At 36.9% G+C, this 12,444-nt stretch overlaps 2 protein-coding genes across 4 annotated transcripts; both read left to right on the top strand.

Moving 5' to 3' along the window:
• The first annotated feature begins 608 nt into the window (after positions 1-608).
• LOC110772837 (auxin transporter-like protein 2) lies at positions 609-4,593 on the top strand. Of its 2 annotated transcripts, none has more exons than XM_021977316.2 (9): positions 609-1,142; positions 1,323-1,519; positions 1,638-1,823; positions 1,926-2,038; positions 2,171-2,354; positions 2,467-2,564; positions 3,111-3,318; positions 3,532-3,789; positions 4,224-4,593. In XM_021977316.2, exons 2-9 carry the CDS (start codon positions 1,343-1,345, stop codon positions 4,437-4,439), a joined length of 1,440 nt encoding a protein of 479 aa, XP_021833008.1. In that variant the 5' UTR covers positions 609-1,142; positions 1,323-1,342; the 3' UTR covers positions 4,440-4,593. The 2 variants fall into 2 exon arrangements, with proteins under 2 accessions (XP_021833008.1, XP_021833007.1); XM_021977315.2 differs by having other exon boundaries at positions 609-1,118.
• Positions 4,594-5,947: 1,354 nt separating this feature from the next.
• LOC110772828 (uncharacterized) lies at positions 5,948-9,162 on the top strand. Of its 2 annotated transcripts, XM_088248333.1 has the most exons (6): positions 5,948-6,301; positions 6,572-6,667; positions 6,758-6,871; positions 7,913-8,204; positions 8,328-8,549; positions 8,686-9,162. In XM_088248333.1, the coding sequence occupies exons 1-6, from the start codon at positions 6,278-6,280 to the stop codon at positions 8,907-8,909; spliced, it is 972 nt and encodes a 323-aa protein (XP_088104459.1). In that variant the 5' UTR covers positions 5,948-6,277; the 3' UTR covers positions 8,910-9,162. The 2 variants fall into 2 exon arrangements, with proteins under 2 accessions (XP_088104459.1, XP_088104458.1); XM_088248332.1 differs by lacking the exon at positions 5,948-6,301 and having other exon boundaries at positions 6,325-6,667.
• Positions 9,163-12,444: the final 3,282 nt, after the last annotated feature.

Here is a 12,444-nt window from a genome sequence, read left to right on the forward strand (position 1 = left end):
TTGTTGGTTCATGGTATAAATATTTTGCTTGCACCATGTGAACCCTAAAAATGAATCTCAGTGAGTACGCTGATTAAAGCTAAGATTTATGCAACAGTTAATAGAAACGCAAAGAGACTAAGACATCGAGAGAATAGTATAAATTTGGTGTTTTGGTAATTAAATTGTCTTCTCTATTTCTTAATAAGAGGAATGCTAGCTATCTTCTCTCTTACTTTTTCCTTATTGTTTTTTCCATTCACTTTATGCCACGTGTATTCTACTCACACATAAATCTATGTATTGCAAAGAGAATAAAGAGATTTTGAAAAAATTGAGTACATAAATTTGTGTGTGAGCGAAATTCATGTGGCATAAATAAGCGGAATGTTACATAGATTTGTGTCTGAGATTTGTTTCTTAAATTAGAGGAATGCTAACTACTTTTCTTCTTGCCTTTCCTTTCTTACTTTCTCAATTCACTTAATGTGTATCCATTGAATACACTAAATACATTGAGTTGTATGCAGTAAAATACACGTGGTATAAAGTGAATGAGAAAAATAATAGAGGAAAAATAAGTGGGGTTGGTAGCTAGTATTGCTCCTTAAATAACATTAAGCAGTGCACTTTTCTGCCACTCTTCTCTTAGCCTCAGTTGCTCCTTTTTGTCAGATCTCTCTCAAAGCCCAGAAATCAATCCCCAAGAAACAACAGCAACTCAAAGTTTTCTTGTTCTTTTCTTTAAAAGAGGCAGACACCCCCTTTACTTGTTGTGCTTCTTTTGACTCTGCCACACAGATTGTGCCCATTGACAGAGGAGAGGGCATTTACCTATCGAATTTGGCTGCGTCTTAGTTAAGTCTTCCTCAAGTTTCAGTATTTAAGGCACTGCCAAAGTGACAATCTTTGTGAAACGGCCAACACAAGTGGCAGTGGCACTGCTTTTGCATGCTTCTCTGGTTTCTTTCATTGAAAGGGAAAACGAGATAAAGCACTCTCTCTCCCGACTGAGGAGTTGAAGAAAGTAAACGATTTGCGAAGAGCTCGACATTTGTCCAATTTCCATAAAAAGCTTCTCAGCCTTTCCTCCTGCTTCCTCGTTATAAATCTCAAACAAACTCTCTTTTCCCAACAAGGTAACTGAAACCTCTCAGACTTGGGTACCTTTCTCTCTACTTGGTTACAGGAAAATGGCTTTTCTTTTTGGTTGCTTTTCCTTTATTTCTTTTCACAAATTTTCATCCACATAAATTTTTATTTTGTTTTGAGTTGAGCCCTCTGTTTTGGCCTTTTTTGGTTTAACTTGTTGGAGTGATTAATCTGTCTGCTACATGTTGCAGATCTATTTCACCTGTCAACAATGCAACCTCAGAAACAAGCAGAGGAGGCCATAGTCTCAAGCTTCAACCAAACTGATCATCATGATGACAGAGAGGAAGAAGAAGGACCAGATCATCAGTCTGGTTTTAGCCTCACAAGCTTTCTCTGGCATGGTGGCTCCGTCTATGATGCCTGGTTCAGCTGTGCATCAAATCAGGTAAATTTAACAAAAACCCCAGTCACAATTCAAATATTAAAGTAATATTTTTGAGTTATCTCTCTGGTAATTGAACATTCTTCTGTTCTGATGGGTTTTGACGAAAAACAAAAAACAGGTTGCTCAGGTTCTGCTCACTCTGCCATACTCTTTCTCCCAACTGGGCATGCTTTCAGGCATCATATTCCAAATTTTTTATGGTATTTTGGGAAGCTGGACTGCTTATCTGATCAGTATTCTCTACGTTGAGTACCGAAGTCGAAAAGAGAAAGAAAATGTCAGCTTCAAGAACCATGTCATCCAGGTAAAGTAAACTAATTAGCTTCCAACATTTCTCACAATGCAAAACCATTTCCACTTGAGAAAGGAAAAAAAGTAACCTCTTTCTTTAAAAAATTTTGAGCAGTGGTTTGAAGTGTTAGATGGTTTACTGGGTCCATACTGGAAAGCCGTTGGATTGGCCTTCAACTGCACTTTCCTTCTCTTTGGATCTGTTATCCAACTCATAGGTTGTGCAAGGTCTGTCATTTAAATACAACTTCTCTTTTTATTTTATGACTAATTTTTATAGACAAAATTAAAACATGGGTTTTGTTCTGTTTAATACATAATTAATTACTGATTTGGGTTTTTTAATGGGTGATTATGCAGCAACATATACTATATAAATGACAATCTGGACAAGAGGACATGGACGTACATATTCGGAGCTTGCTGTGCCACCACTGTGTTCATACCCTCTTTCCACAACTACAGAATCTGGTCTTTTCTTGGGCTTGGCATGACCACCTACACTGCTTGGTATATGACCATTGCAGCCATAGTTCATGGCCAGGTAATTAGTTTCATCAACGGTCCTGATTGTTCTAGAGTCATATCTCTGTTCTTTATCCTCCGTTGATTTCGACTCTGTTTCTTCTTCATAAGATTTAAAACATGTTTTACAGGTTGAGGGTGTAACACACTCGGGACCAAAGAAACTGGTCTTGTATTTCACTGGCGCCACCAACATACTCTACACTTTCGGCGGCCACGCCGTCACTGTGTGAGTATTTAGTTTCATTATATTTTATTGTTTAATTTGAAATAATACAATCATGATGTTCCCTATTTTTTTTTTTTCTGTGTTTACTGCTTTTTTTTTTTTTTTTTTCAGAATGGTTTTCTTCTTTACACAGTGACCATATTCATTATGCAGCTTTTTCTTGCCATTAATGGGTTGGTGAGAGAAGAGAATATCATGACAGGAAAATGAAAATGACAGAATAAAACTCGAATAAGATGGTGATTGTGCACCTTGTGGTCTACATTAAAAAATATATTCTCATTTACGTTATAGATAATCTTGACTTTGTGTCACTGACAAATCTATTTAGTACACCTTATCATTGAATTAAGAAAAATAGTCTTTCTGCTATATATTCTTAATCATAAAGTCTAATTTCTTTATTATAAAGCTTTTAGGTAGATAAGGAAAAATAAAAATAAAAAAACAGAACACTCTGTTCTAAAAGCACTTTAGTGTAATTGTGGTGGGCAAGCTCTGTATCCAGATTAGATTTTTACTGCAGGATCATGTTATTGTTTGCAGGGAAATTATGCATGCAATGTGGAAGCCTCAGAAGTTTAAGTATGTCTATCTCTTTGCTACCCTCTATGTATTCACTCTCACCCTTCCATCTGCAACTGCTGTGTACTGGGCCTTTGGCGACCAACTCCTCACTCACTCAAACGCCTTCGCCCTCCTTCCCAGGAATAAATGGCGCGATGCTGGGGTCACCTTGATGCTCATTCACCAGGTGATGATCCTTCTCAAGACTCTAATTGTTTGTACATGTTGTTTCCTAGCCATTTTGCCACTTTGCTAATAGAACATGTAGAAAGTTGTTATTGCCTAAGCTTATAATGGTTTGCTGCTTTCAATTCATAGGCATAATTTTCAAGCATGGGATTGATTGAGAACATTTTGATTGTGCTGATGTAATTTTTTCTCATGTGGTGGCATGTTACAGTTTATCACATTTGGGTTTGCTTGTACGCCATTGTATTTTGTGTGGGAGAAAGTCATAGGAATGCATGACACCAAGAGCATATGCTTGAGGGCTCTTGCCAGGTTGCCTGTGGTGATACCAATTTGGTTCTTGGCCATCATATTCCCCTTCTTTGGTCCCATTAACTCAGCTGTTGGGGCTCTTTTGGTCAGCTTCACCGTCTACATCATCCCCGCCTTAGCCCATATGCTCACTTTCAGATCTGCTTCTGCTCGTCAGGTAATGCTCCAATCTAGCCTCATTAGAGAACAGGGCACTCTGAGTCTTGTTTCATGGAATATACAGTTTTAATTCTATAGTAATCCTTGGAAGTTGAAAGTGACTTCCAATGCAACAGGCTGGTTTTTTTCCCCCACAAGTTTTATTAATGGTTGGGATTTAAATGTTTGTGTGACCTAGATAAGGTTGGTGAAATTTCCTTTTCTTGCAGTATGTGGTACCTTTCATACTTATTCTGATCTTGTAATAAATTAGGCCAGACTCACCTATTTGATTAAGTTGGCCCTATGTACCCACATTATTGGTCATACTAACTAGCTCACAATGAGGCCTGTGGTCTGATCCAACACATTATGTATGCAGCTCATTTAATCATACAGCATTGCAGAAAATTACATTACTAAATTGCAATCGGGTAATTTTCGTGTGTGCAGAATGCGGCAGAGAAGCTTCCGTTCTTCCTCCCGAGCTGGACGGGGATGTATGTCGTCAACACATTAATAGTGGTGTGGGTGTTCATAGTTGGGTTCGGGTTCGGAGGGTGGGCTAGCATGACCAACTTCATCAAGCAAGTTGACACTTTTGGGTTGTTCGCCAAGTGCTACCAGTGCCCTCCCAAAGTCTCAGCCTCCCCACCAGTACATCACTAAGTTCTCTTTTGTATCATACTCAGGGAGGCATCAGCATCTCTCCCCCACAAATGGTTGTGCTGTATCAGCCTTGTCATTCTGTGTAGCCTCTATAAATATCAGTACATTATTGTGAATGGTGAATTGGAGTTGGATATGTTTTCTTTTGTGTTTCCTTGTTTGTTTTTATAAGTGTTTCTATCTAATCAACTATGCTAGTGCAATCAATTATCAAAGGCCATTGCTGATTTTAATATAAACATGGTGCCTACAAATTTTCAAAAGACTTACCTTTGATTATAAGAGAGAACCCAATCTGGGCATCTGATGATATGACTCACATGGCTACCACATTCACTTCTGTTTATCATCAAACACCTTTCCATGTGAGCCCACATGAACCCAAAACGTATTATGTTTTGTGATGATGAACAATCTGAAATTAATCTCCTTTCACTACCTCTTTTTTTTCTTTCTTTTTTTCCTCAAATCACATTAACCCAATTCACGCTTGTCGTTTTGCCGCCTAATTGTGTTGCGTATGATATAGGTTTGACTGGTCAAACTTCAATGATGTGGGCTACTTTGATGATGTGGAATGGGAGTGTGGGTTACTTTGGGTAATAACAAACTCAAACTCCATTTTGAAACCGAACCTCCTCTAATCTTGAGATGAAGCTGACCTCCAACTTGATGAGTTGTTCATAAGGTGCAGAAGATATTTTAGAAAGACTAAAGCTTCGATAAGGTTCGGTTTTGATGTGATTTTGTGATTGGAACCAGTTCCTAACTTGCCTATCTTTTATTTTTCAATCATCTTTTTCTTTCTTCCCACAGCTGTTTCGTTTCCACACACCATTGGGATTATAAAATCATCATTGCATTTTGTTGTTTGGCAATTAGTAATTAGCACATCGATATCTCTTGTTTATTATGATTATGAATTGGTGCAATTTGCAAAAGCATTTAATTGTAACATTAATACTTGCACTGCCGACTGTGCAGACTGCTGGAAAAAAGACATTTTTAGATGATAAAGAAAATGAGTCAGTGTCTTCACTTAATACCAGTTCAACAAGTTTTTTTTGAGTCAAAACTGAGTTATTATATTTGGCACTAATTGTTCATGCTTATTATTCCCATTAGCGGGTCATGTCTTGTCAAGTATTGGTCAGTCCTATCCCACAATTTAAGACATAACCAGAAGGTGAAAAATGACATGACTAATTTCATAGAGTGGTCAAACGAGCACCAAAAACACAAAATAACGTTTTCCTTTTTTATAAGCAGTAAAGACTAGAAAGTCACATATGACATATCGGTCGGAAATATTCTTATGCCATTTATTATAAAACATCGAGTGTGGTAAATTGTGAAATTGAAGCCAACTTAAAGAAGTAAAGAACCAAAGTGAAGAGTGTGTTAATAATGGGGCTTTGCTTTTTCTTTCTTTTTAGGTGAAGATTTACTCTAGACATCTGTGAAGTTTTATGTAAATGCAATTATTATATCCTCATTGCGAAAAGGATAAAAGAAATGGATAGCCGAGCTTAAGCCCAAACATATAAGAAGTGGGGGCTAGCCCAGCATATGAACATAACACAACCGGAAGCCCCAATACAGTTGAGCTTGGATTTAGCTTTAGGATGCTAAAAATTTATTTCAAATGGGTTTCTAAAACAATTGATATGCAATGATCAGACTCTTGCCTGGATTGAAGTGTATTTTTTGGAGGAATTTTCAAGGTACTCAGTTCGCAGCTCACCTACCTCTCCAAGTTCCTTTGCCTGTTTCCATTTCGAGTAAAAGCAAATAGTAGCTGATTTGGGCCTTCAGACTCTGTTCGACTGAGCGTGACAATGGCTAGAGGACGACCCAGAAAGGTTTGGCCTTTGTTAATTTTCTCGCACTTTCTCACTAGTCAAGCGCACATTCGTCCTACTACCCCATCATCCCTTTTCTTTCCCAAGTTTATGTTTGTCTTTCCTAATTCCTTTTCGGATGGTTCAATCCGACCTGCATTTGTTTGGCCATGCTCACACATTTTCTTCTTTCCTTATGTTTTTTTTCCTTTTTTAGAAAAGTCAAGTTTTTGTTCAGCTGATTTCTCACACATTTTTTATTTTATTTTCTACTCCACTTCATATTTGCAGAGGGATTCCCGCATGGATGCAGCCATTGATGCTATGACCCGTGAAATGGGTTTTGACGAGAGACTAGTTCGTGCCACAGTAAAAGAGTTACTAAAGGTGGCTTTTATTTTTTTTTCTGTTTTCGTTGTTTGCTGAGAGTTTTGGGTTCTGGGTTTTGTTTGACGTATCAAAAGGTTTTGCTTTCAGGTTTATGGAGTGCGAGGATCTCCAGACCAAGGATGGCCCTTTATCGAAGAGTTTTCTTATAAACTCCTAATTGAGCAGCTTCTTGAAAAACAACAAGATGGTGCTGAAAATAGGGTAAGTTGATTGCTTGTTATTGTTGTGTGCTAAAGTTGCTTCGTCAGACCAAAAAAAAAAAAGTTGCTTCGTTTGTTGTACAATGCGCTGGGGGAAAATTGGGGCTTCCTGCTGCTTTGAGATTTATTCTTTCTACGCTCTTCGATTAGGCGTTCTTATTGGGTTTGTGGCTTCAGACAAAGACATAATCTTAATCACATTAAATTGGTTGCCTGGTGAATATAACAATTTTAAATCTCACATTCGAGCAAGACCTGTACCTGTTACTATTTCTGAGCTTCGTACTTTACTTCTTGCTGAAGAAAGTGATCTGAATAGAGCTGCATCTATCATGAACACACCACTCCTTGCTGCTATGATGGCTAAGACCAAGTTAACTCCTGTTCATCAAACCCAAGGTTCTCCATATTCTCAGGATCAGAGTTATCAGCATCCGACTCCAGATCACAGTTATTCTAATATAGTACTTCAGGTTATAATGGTTCGTCTTCTAATCGACAATGGAATTCCAGAGGTGGTTCTCAGGGAAACAGGTATTACAGAGGCAGGAATAACTTCAGAAACAGATATCATAAGAGTAGACATGGTAGCAGTTCATATGGTAATTCCACTTATGGTTCAGGCCAATTTTTCTATCAACCTGGTTACCTGGTGGTCATTATGGTAATTCAGGTGGTTCTGGTTTTCAACACCCTGGTTTTTTTTTGGCCCATCGGAGTGTACCTCAGAGTCAATATTATGTCCCCCCACATTCTGGCCCGGGAATTCTTGGTTCATCTACTATATGCCCTGCTGCATCACCATGGCAATCTCCTATTCAGTCCTTTCAATCTACTATAAGATTCATTTCACAGAAAAATCAAAAGCTCTGAGTTTTCTATCCTAGTTTTCGCTCTTTGTTTCTACTTGATGTTTCAGTGAGATTGCACTAGTTTTATGCCTTCGAACAGCATTCACCGGTGTTATTTTGGTTTTCACCTTGACTTGTGTTGCTCTTAATTGTATAAAATTAGTCATAATTCTGGTTTGAACTCTTTGAAGGATGCTGCTCCACAAGGCGATGCAGCTCCACCAGACGATGCTGTTCCACCAGACGACGCTGCTCCACCAGAGGACGCTGCTCCACTAGAGGACGCTGCTCCGTATGATGATGCTGCTCCGTATGATGATGCTGCTCCGCATGATGATGCATCAGCAGCAGTTGGGCCCTCAAGCATTGCTATTCTACCTACCTTCTCAGGGGCTGTGGACAGCAAATTGCAGACTCAGGATGCTTGTGACTCTACATCACAGTCTAATGGACTTATTCATGCATCACTGATTAAAACTACAGGTACATGATTTTCTAATTATTCCTAAATATTTATAGATGTTACAGTTTCAGCCATGGGCAGTTTTCATTCATACTCTTATCATTTCAGTTCCACTCCTTTATGAATGTGCACTTGTTTTGCAGGTGCTAAGGAGTGTCTCCCAGTAGATACTCTTGCACCGTGGGGGCGTAAACCTTGCTGTGGCTGGGCTTTGAGCAATGATGGGGAAGGTTTTGCAGGTGCTAAGGAGTGTCTCCCAGTAGATACTCTTGCACCGTGGGGGCGTAAACCTTGCTGTGGCTGGGCTTTGAGCAATGATGGGGAAGGTCCTGTGGAACATAAATTGGGTCCATTGCCAGAGTCAGGTAAATTACTTATCAGGCCAGCTGAGAAGTTATTCCTAAATATTTATAGATGTTACAGTTTCAGCCATGGGCAGTTTTCATTCATACTCTTATCATTTCACTTCCACTCCTTTATGAATGTGCACTTGTTTCGCAGGTGCTAAGCAGTGTCTCCCAGTAGATACTCATGCACCGCGGAGGCGTAAACCTTGCTATGGCTGGGCTTTTATCAATGATTGGGAAGGTCCTGTGGAACAACAATCGGGTCCACTGGCAGAGTCAGGTAAATTACTTATCAGGCCAGCTGAGAAGAGGAAGCGCAAGTCAAGGTGGGATGTGAGGCCTGAAGATATGCAAAGCTCTTTCACTTTGATGTCGTAGTTGTAATATGTATAAATAGGAGTCTAGTCTAGAAATCACATATTTTGGTGACAGTGATACTAGATTATTCAAATATGGTGTTGTGGCGATATTCGATGCTAACCAGTGCAACTCTAGAGAAGAGAATGCACATTTTGGAAAGCCATTGGAACCCAAATTACAATTACAAGAAGATAGTGAAAGATTGTGGGTGCTTTTGTCAATCAGTTTGTTGGTGCTTATGTAAATGATCTGATTGGTGCTTTTTATGTTCTATACTTTGTCGTTGCACTTATTTTCCATCTTAAAATTCAGCCTTTCGTTTCATTCTGATTTACAAGAAGATCAAGGAAAAGAAGAGAAAAACTCTTACGCTGCTTAAGAAGACAACTATTGAAACACTTCTGTGCTATGTTTCCTTCAAGTTTGATTAAAAACCCCACAATACTTTGACACTGTGTGTGAGCAAACCCCCTTTCCCAATATCGAGTAAAAAAAAAAAAAAAAAAAATCATATAATAAAGATAAAATTGATATGAAGGAAAGTATTTTCCTTTTCATTACCACATATTGAAACTTCATTTTTTGGCGAAATCAAATAATTTATTTAGGGACTTTATTATAGGCAAAAGGTCACTTTTGGTTCCTGTTGTTTGTCAGTTTTACCACTTTGGTCCATGTCGTTTCAATTTTGTCAATTTTGTCCCTGTAGTTTCAATTTGAAGCAATTCAAGGACAATCTCTTATTTCTGTCCAATTGGGCTCGTTTGGTACACAGGATTGGCTTGGACTGGCTTGGACTAAATTTAGTACCATGTTTGTTTTATCTAATCCTAGTCTTAGATTGGATTGCTAATACCGGGCCCACCAAAAACACCTCCTTAGGAGGGGACTACTAATCCCATGTGGAAAGGGAGGATTAGCTAGTCCTAATGGTGACCAATGTATAAAATGCATATATTATATTGTAAAATTAATAACATATATTATTATTATTAAACTTACTTACACATATACTATAATGTACATATATACATGTATATACACATAAATATATCATATATGTATATATGTATATATATATACATACACATATATACATATATAATATATATATAATATACATATACATATATACATGTATATTATTATTATAATATACCCATGTACACATATACATATTAATATTATAATAATAGCATACATGTATATATGTAATATATATTATAATATAATATACATATATTATACATATATTATATATATAATATAGCATACGTGTATATATATAATATATATATATATGTATATTATATATATATATACATGTATATACATGTATATTATATACATATACATGTATATATACCCATGTATGTATATTATATATATATATATATACTAGTATATACATATACATGTATATATGTATATTACAATATATAATATATTGTAAAATACATATATATATATATTATAAAATACATATATATATATATGTATGTATTATACCCATGTATATATTATAATATACATATATACACCTATATACACATATATTATATATGTATAATGTATGTATATATATATATATATATATATATGTTATATATAAATATATAAAATATACATATATACATGGGTATAATACACATATATATATATATATGTATTTTATAATATAATATATATATATATATGTATTTTATAATATATATATATATATATATATATATATATATATATACATGTATATACATGTATGTGTACATATATATATATACATACATATGTTTATATTATTTATAATATACATATATACATGTATATACACATACATGTCACATATATTATAAAATACATATGTACACATACATAATATATGTATTTATACATATATACATATACATAGATAGTTTTGAAATAAAAAATAAAAAATCTAGTCCTAGTCCAAGCGTACACCAAACACAGGATAAGTGTTATCCAACTTAGACCAAGCCAAGCCAAGCCAAGACAGTCCCTAAGCATAGTCCATGCCAAGACAGTCCCGTGTACCAAACGAGCCCAGTAACTTCTGTTACTCATTGAGGGGCAATTCGGTCAAATTATTAAAAAATATTCATTTTAAAAATAAACAATACAAAATGAAAAAAAATTAGTTTATAAGCATAAATAATAAATAAATAAATAAATAAATAAAAACTCTCTTCTTCTCCCTCTCTCCCGTCCCCTCCCCTCCCCTAACTTCACCACCAAACCACAACCACCACCCAACCTAAAGCTACCTTCACCACCACCACTCCAACCCCACCCAACAAGCCACTGGCCAACATCACCCACCCAGCAACTACCCTCTCACCACAAAACTTCTCAAGACACCCCACCTCTCTCTCTCTCTTCTCCCAAGCCCAACACCGACACCACACATTCACCACTCCACCAAGACCTCCCCCTCCCTCGCCCCCTGTTCCGAACCCACCTCTTCTTTCCCAGCACAACTCATCAACCCAAACCCTTCATCCACTCCTAAAAACACGGATTCCATAAACGATGTATCTGGATCTGGTCATTTGCTAACCTCTGAAATGTATTTGTAATATCCATTTGAAATGTATTTGCAAAATGAAGGCAACCCTCTATTTATTTTTATTTTTTCTTGAAGGAATTTAATTGGGTGAGATGATGAATTTTCGAAGCAGGTAGCTAGGTCCCAATATTGGTCAATAAATTCCATTTAAAAAGCAAAAAACCCATAGAAGACACATGAAGATGCAGTCAGCAAGAGAGAGAGATGAGAGGGAACGGGTTATGGGTGATTGGGGTGGCGTGAAGGAATTGAAAAGTAGACAAGAGAGAGTACACGATCTTGACGCCATAGCAGATGTGGTGGAGTTGTAATGGGTTTGGAAGATTGGGGCGGAGTGTGGACAGGTTGGATTGGTGGTTTGGGTGAGGGCTTCTCTCTCCCTTTCTTTTCTTGTTTTTCCAGCCTTTGTTTTAGTACCGAAATACCCCTAAAAAAGTAACAGAAGTTACTCTAATGACAGAAATGAGATATTGTCCTTAAATTGCTTCAAATTGAAAGGGTTAATTACTGTAGACGTCCGTCAACTATGGCACCAGTTGCAATTGGGTCCGTGAACTAAATTTTGTGGCAATTTCGTACTTTAATTTGACAATAGGGTGCAATTAGGTCATGCCGTAATTGAATCCGTCGAAATTGACCATGTGAGTGTCACGTGGTCTTGTTGGTCGGGGTATAAGTGACTTTTCGTCGTTTCGAATGAAACAAATCGAATATAGTGTTGGGTCGATTCAGCTGCATCCTCAACTTGTGATACTCGCAAGTGCACGAGCCGTTTTGTAATATAGCATATGTAAGTGCGAGGTCGATCCCACGAGGATTGGTGATTGAATGATCCAATTCATTTCCCCTACACAAAACAGAAATGAAAAAGAAAATAAATAAAAAAAGAAAAAAAAAGAAATAACTCAAGCAAATAAGTTCCCAAGTTCAATTAGATTAACGGATTGATTCTAGCTAAAGTATGATTAA

Source organism: Prunus avium, chromosome 2 (assembly GCF_965620075.1).
Source record: "Prunus avium chromosome 2, drPruAviu1.hap1.1, whole genome shotgun sequence".
In the NCBI taxonomy this organism is placed as follows: Eukaryota; Viridiplantae; Streptophyta; class Magnoliopsida; order Rosales; family Rosaceae; genus Prunus; species Prunus avium.

Bases quoted from the DNA above. Each gene is read 5' to 3' on its own strand.
- LOC110772837 (XM_021977316.2), top strand. From the start codon at position 1,343: ATGCAACCTCAGAAACAAGCAGAGGAGGCCATAGTCTCAAGCTTCAAC. The intron at 2,039-2,170 runs GTCTGTCATTTA...GTGATTATGCAG, and splicing joins CAACTCATAGGTTGTGCAAG to CAACATATACTATATAAATG. The intron at 2,355-2,466 runs GTAATTAGTTTC...CATGTTTTACAG, and splicing joins CAGCCATAGTTCATGGCCAG to GTTGAGGGTGTAACACACTC.
- LOC110772828 (XM_088248332.1), top strand. From the start codon at position 6,392: ATGTTTGTCTTTCCTAATTCCTTTTCGGATGGTTCAATCCGACCTGCA. The intron at 8,205-8,327 runs GTACATGATTTT...CTTGTTTTGCAG, and splicing joins ATCACTGATTAAAACTACAG to GTGCTAAGGAGTGTCTCCCA. The intron at 8,550-8,685 runs GTAAATTACTTA...CTTGTTTCGCAG, and splicing joins GGGTCCATTGCCAGAGTCAG to GTGCTAAGCAGTGTCTCCCA.